At 42.0% G+C, this 12852-nt stretch overlaps 1 protein-coding gene across 2 annotated transcripts; it reads right to left on the reverse strand.

Annotated features, from left to right (window-relative positions):
- Positions 1–2561: 2561 nt before the first annotated feature.
- ZBTB33 (zinc finger and BTB domain containing 33) lies at positions 2562–12791 on the reverse strand. 2 transcript variants are annotated; one of them, XM_040089095.2, is made up of 2 exons: positions 12710–12791; positions 2562–7556 (listed from the first exon to the last, which is right to left on the reverse strand). In XM_040089095.2, exons 1-2 carry the CDS (start codon positions 12735–12737, stop codon positions 5518–5520), a joined length of 2067 nt encoding a protein of 688 aa, XP_039945029.1. In that variant the 5' UTR covers positions 12738–12791; the 3' UTR covers positions 2562–5517. The 2 variants fall into 2 exon arrangements, with proteins under 2 accessions (XP_039945029.1, XP_039945031.1); XM_040089097.2 differs by lacking the exon at positions 12710–12791 and adding an exon at positions 8611–8662.
- Between the last annotated feature and the right edge of the window lie 61 nt (positions 12792–12852).

Below are 12852 nucleotides of genomic sequence, written 5' to 3' on the forward strand. Positions count from 1 at the left end.
TCGCACCCTTTTTAATAGGTTCTGGTCTGGATCCAATAAAACAGATCCGGGATGTAACTGCAAGTGGAAACCTCATGTGGGAGCTTGGAAGTGCAAGTACTGTGATACTTATGGCAGGGCAACTATTGTTGGGGGACCACTAGGCCCAGGACACAAGCTTTACTTTGACCCATCAATTGATGATAAAAATTGGAAAGGTCCCTTTGCCAATGGGACCTGGGCTTTAAGAGGGCATTACTGGATTTGTGGCCAATATGCTTACCACAGGTTACCCCCAGACTGGTCAGGAATATGTTATGTGGGGTATATTAGACCATTGTTATTTTTACTACCACAAGTTCAGGGAAATCAATTAGGAATCAAAGTTTATGATGATCTAATTAGAGAAAAGCGGTCAATTGATACATCCCTGGTGGGAGGGAGCACCCAAAAGTGGGGAAAGGATGAATGGCCACCTGAACGAATCATACAACACTATGGACCAGCCATATGGAATCCTAATGAATTAATATCAGGTGCCAGAAAACCCATTTATAATTTAAATCAGATAATTAGGTTACAAGCTGTCTTTGAAGTAATAATGAACCAGATAGCTACAGCTCTTGACCTTCTTGCCGATCTACCTACTCAGATGAGAAATGCAATATTCCAACATTGGATGGTATTAAATTGTTTCTTAGCAGAAGAAGGAGGAGTGTGTGGCAAATTAAATGACTCAAACTGCTGTTTGCAAATAGATGACAATGGAAAAGTGGTGAAACAATTAACAAAAAAATAAGAAAGTTAGCTCATGTACCGGTCCAAACATGGAAAGGATGGGAATGGGACGTTTTTGTGGTTACCTGGTGGACTATGGGTTAAACAAATGCTTTTCTTCCTCTTATGTGTAGTACCAACTCTTATCTTTTTACCATGCATGATCCCTTGCTTAGTACAACCTATTCAACCTGTGATCAAAGGGATGCAGGTAGTAGCCATGCCTACTGATCCAGAGATGGCTACAAAAGGACAGAAATTGATGTCACTGCAAATAATTGCAAAACCAAAAAAGACCCAAGAACAAAAAAAATTAAGTCAATAATAACTAAAGTTTGTAAAGACGATTATTAAAAATAAAAGAGGAGGGATTGAGAGGAATGACAAGATTTGTCTTTACAAACAAGCCCTGAGTCTGCTGGTAGATAAAACTAGCACTGAGAGATAAGAGAAACAATGGGAAGGATTCTATTGATTGATGAATGGAAAAGAAGATACTTGCCTTTACAAACAAATTTAATAAGAAAAGGGGAAATGTTGTAATGCTTTTTCTCTGTATCACGTGATCTGTCCTTGCCCAGTAGTGCCCATCCCCACAGTGAAATGTAACCTAACTCTGTTCCCCTCCCACTTTATCCCTGATTGGGTAGTGGTTTGTCCCTGCCTCTGGGCCCTGCCCCCTGGGGGAAAAGCCCTGACACGGGAGGAGCCTAGCTCTCTGACACCGGTGAGCTATCGGGAAGGGCTCCAGCCAAGCTGGGCAGGACCCAAGAATAAAAGCTGTTATATCCCACCTGGTGAAAGAGAGCAGACTCTTTTCCTTTTGCCATCAGCAGTCGTCTAGTCTCATAAAGAAATACAACAGTCAATGCTATCAGAAAAATCACCCATGTACCAGTTCAAAAGTGGGAATCAATGCTAAATACTAGCTGGTGGGATAATGTGTTGGGAGTAGAATGGTGTAAAAAGGCTTCTTCCTTTTATGCGCAACAGCTGGTCTAATATTTCTTCCTTGTTTGATCCCCTGTTTCATTTGGCTCATCACCAGTGTGGTACAAGGCATGCAATTAGTGGACATTGACCAAAAGTTGCCTACAACAACACCACAAAGGATTATGGTGTTAATGAAACAAAATAACATAGAAGACCCCTTCAAAGAAGCGAGATTGATTTGTGAAAAAAATGAGCGAATAATGAAGGCTAGAAACAATAAATATTGCTCGAGCCAAATTAATTATAAAAAGAAAGAGGGAGGATTGTGAAAAGTGCATATTATATGGCTCTACGCAAGATATTTACTATATGTATTATGTTGTATTGATTAGTAATGTTGTATTAATATTTTGATAGTATGGTAAATGTAGTTTTGTAGTTAAAATGTAGTTTTTATATACCAGCCACAGAAAAATATAAATCTTTCAGAGAAAAAGAATTTATGATTTCCTTATCAGAAGAGACCAACTTCTCCTGCCTTGCTCAGCCCTGAAGACGCCATAGAGATTAAAGGGAAAAAGTGATACTAACCAGAGAGAATTCTTTGTTTGAATGGAATTTATGCATCATGTATGAAATGTATGAATATTCAACAGGCTATTGCTTTTAAGAGATAGTCCTTTGCTAACAGGGGTCCTTCTTGGGAGCTTTTTGCTCAGGAAGGCACCCAGATGTCTGTAACTTTGTTTTTATTGTCTCGTATTGTCCTAACCCTAATTGTTCAATATTTTTTCTCTAATTCTATTTTTATAACCATTTTATTTACTATTAAACTTTCAAAATTTTAAAACAAGTGATTGGCGTTATTCACAAGTATTAAACGTTTTTATTTTTACCATGGAAAGCTCTAAGTACTAATATCATGTATTGATTAATGAAAAGTAGAACACAACTTGAAAAATTATGTTAAGGAAAGACTGTACAACTATATACATCACAGACCAGGGAAAACCAAGGAATGTTTCACACAGAACATTTCCTAGGCAGTACCTGTAGAACTCAGAATTTAATGTATATAGTTGTCAGCTTCTGCATCATTTTATAACCTGCACGCCTTAACAGAACAAAATAAATAAGCAGTAGATGTTATTCAATATTTATTTAGTTCACATAGTGGAATGTTATGGTATCAATCCCCAAAGAAACCAGTGAGGATGCAGCCACCATTGCCATATTCTGGAGCAGATCTGTTAATGGTTTTATATGCATAATAAATGAAATTTTTGAAATTTTGAAATTTTTCATTTCTCTATAAGTGCTTTGTCATATTCAACCTTTTTCTTCCATTATCCCAAAGTCAATTTCTTAATATTTACATAAGTTTTTTTCATTAAGTTAAACTGGAAGTTAAATGGTTACAAAAACAAACAAAACCACAAATATAAGTGCAATAGCCACAATTCTAAATATAAAAGCTTACTCATGTCCCCATAAAAAGTTTTCAAAGAATGGATTTAACATGTTTCCAAACCAATAAATACTGGAAAGTAAATTTTAAAAATGCTTTACATACATCTGGACTTTGGATATCAAAAATCACTTCCAAGGAAAACTGAAGACCCTGAGAGACATGCAAGCATGAGTCTTCTAGCAAAAATAGTTACAAAGCCCTAATTTTCCAGTTTTCCTCCAAAAAGAGACCTTTACTAGGCACAGTTCAATTTAAGGTTTTAAATATATCAGCAGCAAATAGTGATAGCCATTATGTTTAATTTTGCTTAATTCCAGATCCCCATACAAGCCATTTACTTAAGAGTTTGGCTCGATGATCCTTGTGGGTCCCTTCCAACTCAAGACTATTTTGCTATTAAACATGTGCCATGTCAATAACAAAAATAACATTGCATTTGTCTCGTCACAAATTCAGGAAGTCCCACCACAGCACAAGCCAGCTGCGGCTGAGCCGCCTGAGCCCACACAGGCAATCCACACTCATGTCATATGAGAATAATGTCTGACTGCAGAAATCCCACCTCAGTTACATCCCACATTTAAAGCAAGACCCATTGTATTCAAAGGGGTCTGCAATACAATCTGGAAATAATCAGGTATATCATGTTCTTGGCTGACAAAAGAGAAGTGCTGAGCATTATATGCACCATGTAAACAAATCCTCCTCCCATCATTGCTCACATGGATTCCTGGTATCTTTTTTCTAGCTCAACTTATATTTGAACCATTTACCATTTAAGTGCCTTTCTGTGAAGAGTACTGTATGTCTAAAACCTTTAACTTTAAAAGTCATAAAATCAAGATGCTAATTTAAAACATGAAAAAGAAAAGAGAAACCTGTAACTGCAATTTAAGCAATGAAAGGTTTCCATAACTAGTACTATGCACAACAGTCTCAGTCACCTCTAGAACTTGAGTTTTCATATTACCATTTACAAAAATCAACAAGTCACTAACTCTGAAATGCTAAACTATTACTCCAGTAAACAGCTGTTTTTCTTTACCATTTCCTGATCAAGTTGGACATCTAATTCATCTTTTAACTGCTTAAACAGGCACCAATTGCAAGGAGAATAAAACAGCAACATAATAAACCCAAACCTGGAAACAGCTGACAACTAGACAACTGCAGAGAAATTATACTTTGGGTCATGGTGAATAAAGGGTATTTTCTGGTTGTTGGTTTAGTCCTCATCTTCCAAAATGTATAAATGGGGGCAAGTGTGGGGGGAAATCCCAATCCCTGTTTCACTTGAAGATCTAGCCAAACAGGCATACAAGAACTTCAGCAGTCTCTGTGCTAAACCAATACAGCACTTACACGAATTTGTAGTTTTGAAAAGCCTTCAGCTAAAAACAAATAATATTTTTATCATAATTTTTTTAATTCTGGACTGAAGCCCTTCTTCTTGAAGTGGAAAAGAAAAAAAAAAAAAAGGAACAGCACTTTATATCAAACTAATTACTGGCATTTTTCCCAGCAGTAAGAAAACACAACAATATTTCTCAAGCTTTAAGAAGGTAAAATGATCTCCTTCTGAAGTGTTCTAAGCTGCTTCACGATTGAGCTCTGTGGGGTTTGGTTTTTACCCATTGCAAAGAGTAAAATATCATGGTCCAGGACATTGAATACTTTGCTCACCATACTGCCAAGTGTAAGTAAAGTTTGTTCAAGTTAGCCCTAATTGAGTATTGTTTGTTGACATGACTTTTTGCATGAAGACAGATGATTCATAATATTTATAAGAGCAGAATTAAGATGCTAGCTCAAAAACAGACTACTCCAGTGTAGTAGGGGATCATGCATTTTGGCCCCTTGTTCACAAGTTGTGGGATTATTTTTTTTTTATAGTTCCATGACCGAGAGACTATGATGAAAAAAAAATCTAACTTTTTTTCTTGGTTAACACCTAAACAGATTTCAGCATTAAAGTGCTAACATGAAAGAAAGGGTTTACATGGTAAGTATGGGTACAGGAAATACCTCCATTATTTTAGAAATATTTCTAGCTGTTTAGAAGGAATTGTACATTTTCAAGCCACAAATCCTCATGTTTTGATCAAATTTAACATACCAGAAAACACTGCTAGCACCTTAGAAATGTCTTACTTTCTACTGAAGTAAATTTTCTGATTAATTGCTTCCACAAATCACTGCAGTTAGCATGGTCCATCTAAGTGCTACCATTTGGTGAGATTTTAGAACAAATTAACTTCTTTTGACTTTAACCTTTGATTTTACAGCAATTTCAACAGTTCAGTTAAAACAGCTGCAATACTCCTGCATTGAATCCTTTTTCCAGCATTTCAAATATTTCAGTAAGATTCTGGTATCACAAACTCAAATTCAGTACTTCCCTCTGATGGGTTTTGTTTAAAAATTGTTTCATTTCCCTGCGGAACAAAAATGTCATCCCAGGTGATTTGTTTGGCTGGAGAGTTAGATGTTGTTCCTTCAGTGCCATCCTTCCCTGACCCAACACGATAGACAATTCCCCCCTCATTTATCACCGGGACGCTGCTGGGGCGGTCACTAATGTAGGCGTACTGTCTGATCTGCAGGGACCTGCAGGGGTGCAGCCGGTACAGCTTGGTGTCTCCAGAAGGGTCTTGGCTGTGAACTGATCTTATGTGGGAGGCCGTAATTTGGTAGCTGATGAAAGATTTGCCACACGTCAAGCACTGGTACCTTCGCTCCCCGGTGTGGTGCAGTTCATGCTTGGTACGATATTCTGCAAGAGCAAAAACTTTGTCACAGTAGCGACACGGGTACTTCTTCTCCCAGGAGTGGACGTTGAAATGTCTCCGCAAGCTCGTCAGACACGCGTACGACCTCTTGCACACGATACAAATGTAGTAGATTCTGCCATCCACTATGAGCTCGTAGTGGTCATCGTGCTTTACTTTCATGCGTTTCCCTTTTGGAGATTCATCACCAGACTTTTTGGGCGTGTCATCAGGCTTGGCTTCCCCTTCCTCAGAATCACCCTTCACAGGGATGACTATGTCATAGGTATCCTCACCGATATTTGCATAAACCTTACAGCCTGTAGATAAGCCTCCTATTTCAGTTGCTGTATCTAATGTTATGATTTTCTGCCCATCTGCCACATTCTTTGATGCTAGACTTGAAGTTAATTCCTTGTTGTTTCCAGAGAGGACATCTGAGATTTTTATTTTAAATTCTCCTGGTTTAGCAGATGGCTCTTGTGAAAATGTAACAACCTGTTTTTTCTGTACACCTGATCCTTCAGTGCTCACTGCCTTAGGAACAGAAGGTTGCTGAACTAAAGAGCTGCTGCTGACCAAACCAGGACTAGAGGAGCTAATGATATCATCATCTTCAACAACCTCTTCATCATCAACAGCAGTTGCTTCCACTTCAGTTACAGAGCCATTATTGGATGGCTGCTGGTTCTCCTCAAGTAAATTAATTGTAGGAGTCACACGTGTTTGATGCAAGGAGCTGGCACCAAGTGATGAGTTAAGCAGAGGCTTGTTTAGCACAATGATATTAGGAGTAAAATGCTGCGGTGTTGCCGAGATGATTGATTCAGCACCTGATTGTTTTTGGTTTGGGCTTAGCTGACTGGCAGACAAAGTGAGGTTCTGAGCTGCTGCGGTGTTTGTCAAATGGGGAGAGCCACCACTGCCACAGGATTTTTGGTCAGAAGCTCCTGCTGGACTTGAGCAAGGTTGGTTCTGGCTTGCAGTATTTTTGTCTTTAGTACATTCTCTTGGAGGAACAATCTCAGAACAAAAAATTACATCATCATCCTCATCATCCGAATTGCTCACTGTAATTTTTGTACTCTCATATTCTATGCCATGTAAGGAGAATGACTGTGTTATAACTGGCATCCCATCTGTTGCCTCTTGACCCTCTGGCCTGATTACAGTTACCTGTGTTTCAGCATCTCTTTGATTTGGACTAGAAGCTGAAGTTTCTGAAGCACTGTCTTTGACCTCGCTTGGCACATTTTTGCCTTCAGCCAGAGGTATGTCCAGATCAGCTATGAATTTAACACCCAGCTCTTGCCCCGATTTAATCAGTTCATCAAGTAAATCAGATCGAACACTGATTATTTTGGAACTATAAATATAATTAAGAATTTCTGCAAAAATTTCTGCTCTTACAAAGCTCAGTTCAACCACTTGACCAGCCACTGAGAAAAGCTGGTGAAAATATGTGCTTGAGGCTGAAAGGATGTTTCTGTGAGCTCGAAATTTCCGGTCCTCCACAATGACTGTAACATCACAAAAAAGTCCATGGCCACGTTGCTCATTCAAAGACTGAAGGAGCACACTAGAATATTGTGTGTCAGTTGCAGAAATAAGTTTTTTCCCCTCCATTTCTACAAAGGGAAAGCAAAAGATATCAAATTAGTAAAAATGCAGATTTACAGTTTTAACTGCATGACAACGTTCACCTATTTACTGTCTATTCCATTTTTAGGAAAAACAAATCTGAGATACTGTTCAGAAGATCATGTGCTACTGCACTCTGCAAATTTGTTTCTTATTGTTGTTAGTTCTTTCCCCTTCTACACAAGGTAAGTGGAATTCTGAATATATCCTGTTCTTACAAGGTGGGGAACAGAGAAACAACACCTCATCTTAGGCAACAGCAAATAGGTTAATTATAAAACCAAGAAGATGGAAGTTTTTGGTCCCTCAAACAGCTTTAAACATTACTAGTAATTTCTTTTTAATTGTGAAATATTACATAAATTGTTATGAGAAAGCCCAGTAACGTGAAGTTATATATGGCCAGAGACCAGAATCTGTGTGTCTGTATATTACCAGCCAACTGAGTTAATGAAAACGCTATGGATAGTGCACTTCCCCAGAAAAATAAACTTTCTTTAACCCCATGTCATATATTTGCAAGGCTTTGTATTTCAAACCGAGACACTGAAACGGCACCGTAACAAAACAGATCTGCTAAGTCAAAATAACCCATCTATCAGCACTGCCCATTCAAAGCCCCCCAATAAGCTGCAAAAAACAACATCAAAATAAAGAACAGCGAGTCACGGGCTCTAATTTTACCCATGAAACTTTATTTCCGCAGGCCGGGCCGGGCTGGATGAGGCGCTGAGGCCCGAGCTCTGCGGCCGCCGCACGTCAGCCCAGAGAGTGAGTCCCGCCCGGCGACCCCGGGGGGTCTGACCGTGAGAACGGGCGCTCCGAGCGGGGCCGCCGCCGGGGCAGCAGCGGCCGGTCCGCGGCCGGAGGCCGAGCGGGAACGGCGGCGCTGGCAGCAGTGGGCCCGTGGAGCGGCCTGGCGGCACCGGGCCCGGGTTGACGGGAGGCCCCTCCGCCGCTCCCCGTTCGCTGAGCCGTGCTGAGCCCCCAGCGGGACGAAAGGGGCAGCCGAGCCCCCCGAGCCCGCGTTCCCAGCGTTACCTGCGCCGCACTCCGGCCGCAGCCCCGTCGCCTCCCGCACCACCGGACCAGCCGTACCACCGCCGGGGGGCGCTGCCGGCGCTGGCCTCGGGAACCTTTGGGCCGGGGCGGGGCCGCACTCCCGCCCCGCGCTCTCCCGCCGCCGGCAGCGCCGAGGCCGCAGGGATTGGCGCGTCAGGGGCTCCAGACACAGCCTGGGAGGCACTTCCCGCGTCACGGAACCCCGCCTGCAGGAGGCCGCCTGCGGACCCCGAGGTGCCAAGTGTGTGGCCGCGACTCTGCTTCAGCGCAGGCCTTGAGACGCCTCGAGTCCCGCACACGGGCCTTGCTGCGGCCTTGGCAATTCCCGTCTGGCTCCCGGCTCCCCCGCGGTCCGTGTCCCGGGCGGAGGCGGCAGTGAACCCCCGACACCTGCCTTACGTCTGATCGTGTGGATAAGGCCGTGGAGACGCTATTTCCCGCTGAGTGTCATTTCCTTCCCGGGGGCATTGGCGCTGCTCTGCCGACGCTGACGCAGCCGGCACCTCCACCCAGCACCGAGGGGAGCTGAAACCCACACCTGAGCACCCCTGCTCGGGCTGCGGGAGCATTTATTTGGAATTCTTTGCAGCATAGTGACACGTGTTAGACAGACTCTGCCAGCAGCTGTACAGACACGTATGGCTTTGACACAAAGTATCTTTGACAAAATGCGACTCTTGGCACATTGGACATGTGGCCACCAAAGTGACGTATCCAAAGTGCAGCCTCTTGGAAACTGTTGCTGTTCAGGAATGCTCGAAGAACACAAAGATCGTAAAAGATATTTTTCATCTTCACTTACTGATCTGTTCTTTTTTTTTTTTTTTTTTTTTTTTTTTTTTTTTTTTCCCTATGCATTCTGTGGACTTGAACCACAGGGGTTCCTGATTTTTCTTAAGATTCAAAAACTTTGACAAGAATAAATGTCCTGTCAAGTTCAACAAAAAACATGATCAGGCCACAGTCACTGGCAGAAATTACTGCAATCCTTCACTATATAAATCAGCAATGAAATGGTCCTGCCCAGGTTTATGAGCTCTTCTAGCAAGAAAATCACCGGCCAGACTCCCTGTATTTGTATAGTTAATAACAGAAGTGCCTTTTTGAAGTGAGCCTTCAGATTTTAAATGTTACAAAACCAGTTTCTCTATTTATAGGTTTTACCAGAGAGACAGTTGAAGAAGAATAAATAATAGAAAACACTCATCAGGGAAAACAGGCTTTTCTTCCTCATATAACTCTTCAATTTTTTTCTCCTTTGATACAGGTTCTTAGTAATTTTGACACAGGAGGCTATATTAAATGAAAATAATACTGTAATTGTTTTAATACTTAATCCAGTGCTTTTTTTCTCCTCCAAAAATGTGTGATGGCCCAAATTAAACAATTTATTAGCCTTTCATCCTCCAGCTTTAAGGACTTCTCACTGCCTCTTCCAACACTAAATAACTAACAGGAAAATTTACAGCTACAGATGAGCACTGACTTGGAAGGATCCCTGCTCCTGAGGCATCATCAGATCTCAAAAATCAGGTTTGAACCACTTTTTCTTAGGCACAGAAATGCTGCCTGATTTAAAAGCTGCTGGGAGAGCTGCATCATCTCCTTGACTTTTACCTTTCTCACAGCAGCTTTTCTCTATGGCAACTCCTTCTGTCAGATATAGAATCTGAACTCCACTGTCACATTGCCACAGTCAGGACAGAGCTAATGCTCTCCCCAGCTCAGCCAATTTGACTGAAGCTGCCACCATCTTGCTGCACCTGAAAGCTGAATTTCAATGTGAATTTTTTTTGTCAGTATGCATCTCCTAGTTTAGGGGTTGTTTTTTCCACTTTTATTTTTAGATAAGCCTAGAAAGTGTTTGGGGATTCAAGTCACATAAAATCTTACAATATAAATAACAGTATAAAAACTAAGATATTGACAAGAAATATCTGGGATATAGAACTACAGGTGGTATTCCTGGAACTGAAAAAATCCGTAAGATACCCTGTTACTCTAGTTTTTCTGAGTTTTTTATAACCTTTTGATTTTTCATAAATGGAGTCAGATCTTTTAGCTATAGTACAATATTAGAAGCAGTTTTACCTTTTTCCCACAGATGTAACATAAACAAATCCTTTGTTTTTCATTCTCTGTCCTTTGTTTGCATATTTCTAACCTGAAAACAATTGTAACTGATGGCTGGTCTGGCCAGTTGGCTTGAGAGGTGAAAACTCTAAAAGCCAATCTTCTGCTAGACCCACAAATGTATAAAAAGTAAGAAATAAAACAAAGAGGCTCTCTCTCCACCTGGATTCAGCCTTGAGCCAGATCGGAGAAGGACCTCTGCCCTGCGAAACCTCTCTCTCCGTGTGACTGCTTTGTGTGTCTCAGTAACAATATCCAATAGCAACTTTTATCTTAATGTATAGAAGTGATCAAAAAAACTCTGGGATGGAGGCTTTGAAAATATGAAGTACAAATTTAAAGAAATTTATGTGCAGGCTTTTGTGAGAAGACCAAAAAAGTATGCAATTCAGTAACGAGTTCAATTAGGCAATTTGAGGAGCTATTTTGTTTTTAAAAAATCCAATTTGTGAGAATAGAAAATTCTTTTAAAGAGCTGACAAATTTGAGAGACAAAGTAACATTCTCCATCATGAAAACCTGTATTTTACATTAAAGTAAATTAAATTTTTAAAGCAGAACAGTTAAGGGTTTTCAATAAAATTTAAATTCAAGTTATCCTACCTAAGAATACCTTTAAGGACAGAAATATTCTTCCACTGTGGGAATTTCAAATAAAAAAATCACTACTTCTGAAAGACTCCAAAATACAAATTTCCACTGTTTGTGCTTTGAAGAAATCTCTGAGAGTTTCTCCTGCCAATCCCATTATATAAAGCCTCATATAACTGAATTAAGAGTCCGGTGATCCTTTTTATTGACATTAGTAGTTGTTGTAGATGCTGTTATGTACTATGTGAACATTATAACTTGTGTACAAAAGCACTTCAAGTCACCTTACAATATTAGGTGCTCCTGAGGCAGATGTTTTAGTAATCATTTAGTCAGATCTGTTTGCCAAAATAATCAAAAGAAGGGAGAAACTGGGCTGTTCTCACACAGACACAGGTGACAGTAACACCACACACATGGACAATCTCTGGTAAATCTTTTCCCTCCCTCTTCTGCACATGGTCACTTGCACCCAAAAAAATGCACAATTTAAATAGGCTTCCTCCATCTCACAGATTTTTTTTATGCCGCTTATGGTAGGTTTGGGAGCTAAAATAGTTTCATTTTTGAAAAAGAGACTGACATATCCTGACATAATTTCTAGACAACATAAACCAACGTGGGCTTCCTAGGGTGGAGCAGCTGTCCAAAATGCCCCCTTTACACAGAGCTGGCCAGACCCAGCGATATTACACTGCACTTTCCAGAGCTGAGCAGAAACTCTGGGGTTTTTTTAAGAAAGCTATGTGGCAACGTGGTCAAACGTGAGGGAAAACGGTGCTCACAGAAGAGTGGGTGTCTTGTCTGAATACATAATTTGTATGATCTTCATAGATAAAGGTTAAGGTTGGAAAATACTTAAGATCATCAACTCCAGCCATGAACCCAGCACCAGCACCGTGTTCACCATTAAACCATGTCCTTAAGTGCCATCTCCATTTAACATTTCCAGGGATGGCGACTCCACCACATCGCTGGGCAGCCTATTCCTGTGCTTGACAACCTTTCTCATGAAAAAAAATTTCCATATACCCGACCTAAACGTCCCCTGACCCAACTTGGGGCCATTTCCTCTCGTCCTGTCAGTTTTGCCCTGAGACGCTGCACCGGAGCGGCGGCCAGCGCCGTGTCAGGCCGCGCTGGGAGGTGCCGGACGGCTGAACATTCGAAACGGGGCCCTGCCCGGGCCGGGCCGGGCCGTATCAGGCGGTGCCAGGCCCGGCCAAGAAGATGGAACCCCGCCGGGGCACGGTGAGCTGTCCGCGGGGCAGTGCTGCTCCCGGGCCGCCCTGGACAGCTCCCGGGACCGCGGCCCCGCGCCCCACCCGCGGCTCGCCCCCCGTCGCCGCCTCACCTTCCGCCGCCGCCGTGCGCGCGTCCATCGCTGCCAGGCGGCCGCCGCGGGGCACAAAGGGAGCCACCGCCGCGAACACCGCCGCGTTGCCGGCCGGGCGGGTGGAGCGGTGACCCCGCGGGCGGGGCCGCCCCGCTCCCGCC

The sequence above is a fragment of the Hirundo rustica genome, chromosome W, assembly GCF_015227805.2.
Source record: "Hirundo rustica isolate bHirRus1 chromosome W, bHirRus1.pri.v3, whole genome shotgun sequence".
NCBI lineage: Eukaryota > Metazoa > Chordata > Aves > Passeriformes > Hirundinidae > Hirundo > Hirundo rustica.

What these genes read in the sequence shown, in the direction of transcription:
- ZBTB33 (XM_040089095.2), bottom strand. Translation starts at nt 12,737, where the DNA reads ATGGACGCGCGCACGGCGGCGGCGGAAG. An exon ending in GCGCACGGCGGCGGCGGAAG is followed by an intron (nt 7,557 to 12,709) that starts GTGAGGCGGCGA and finishes TTCCCTTTGTAG; the next exon opens with AAATGGAGGGGAAAAAACTT.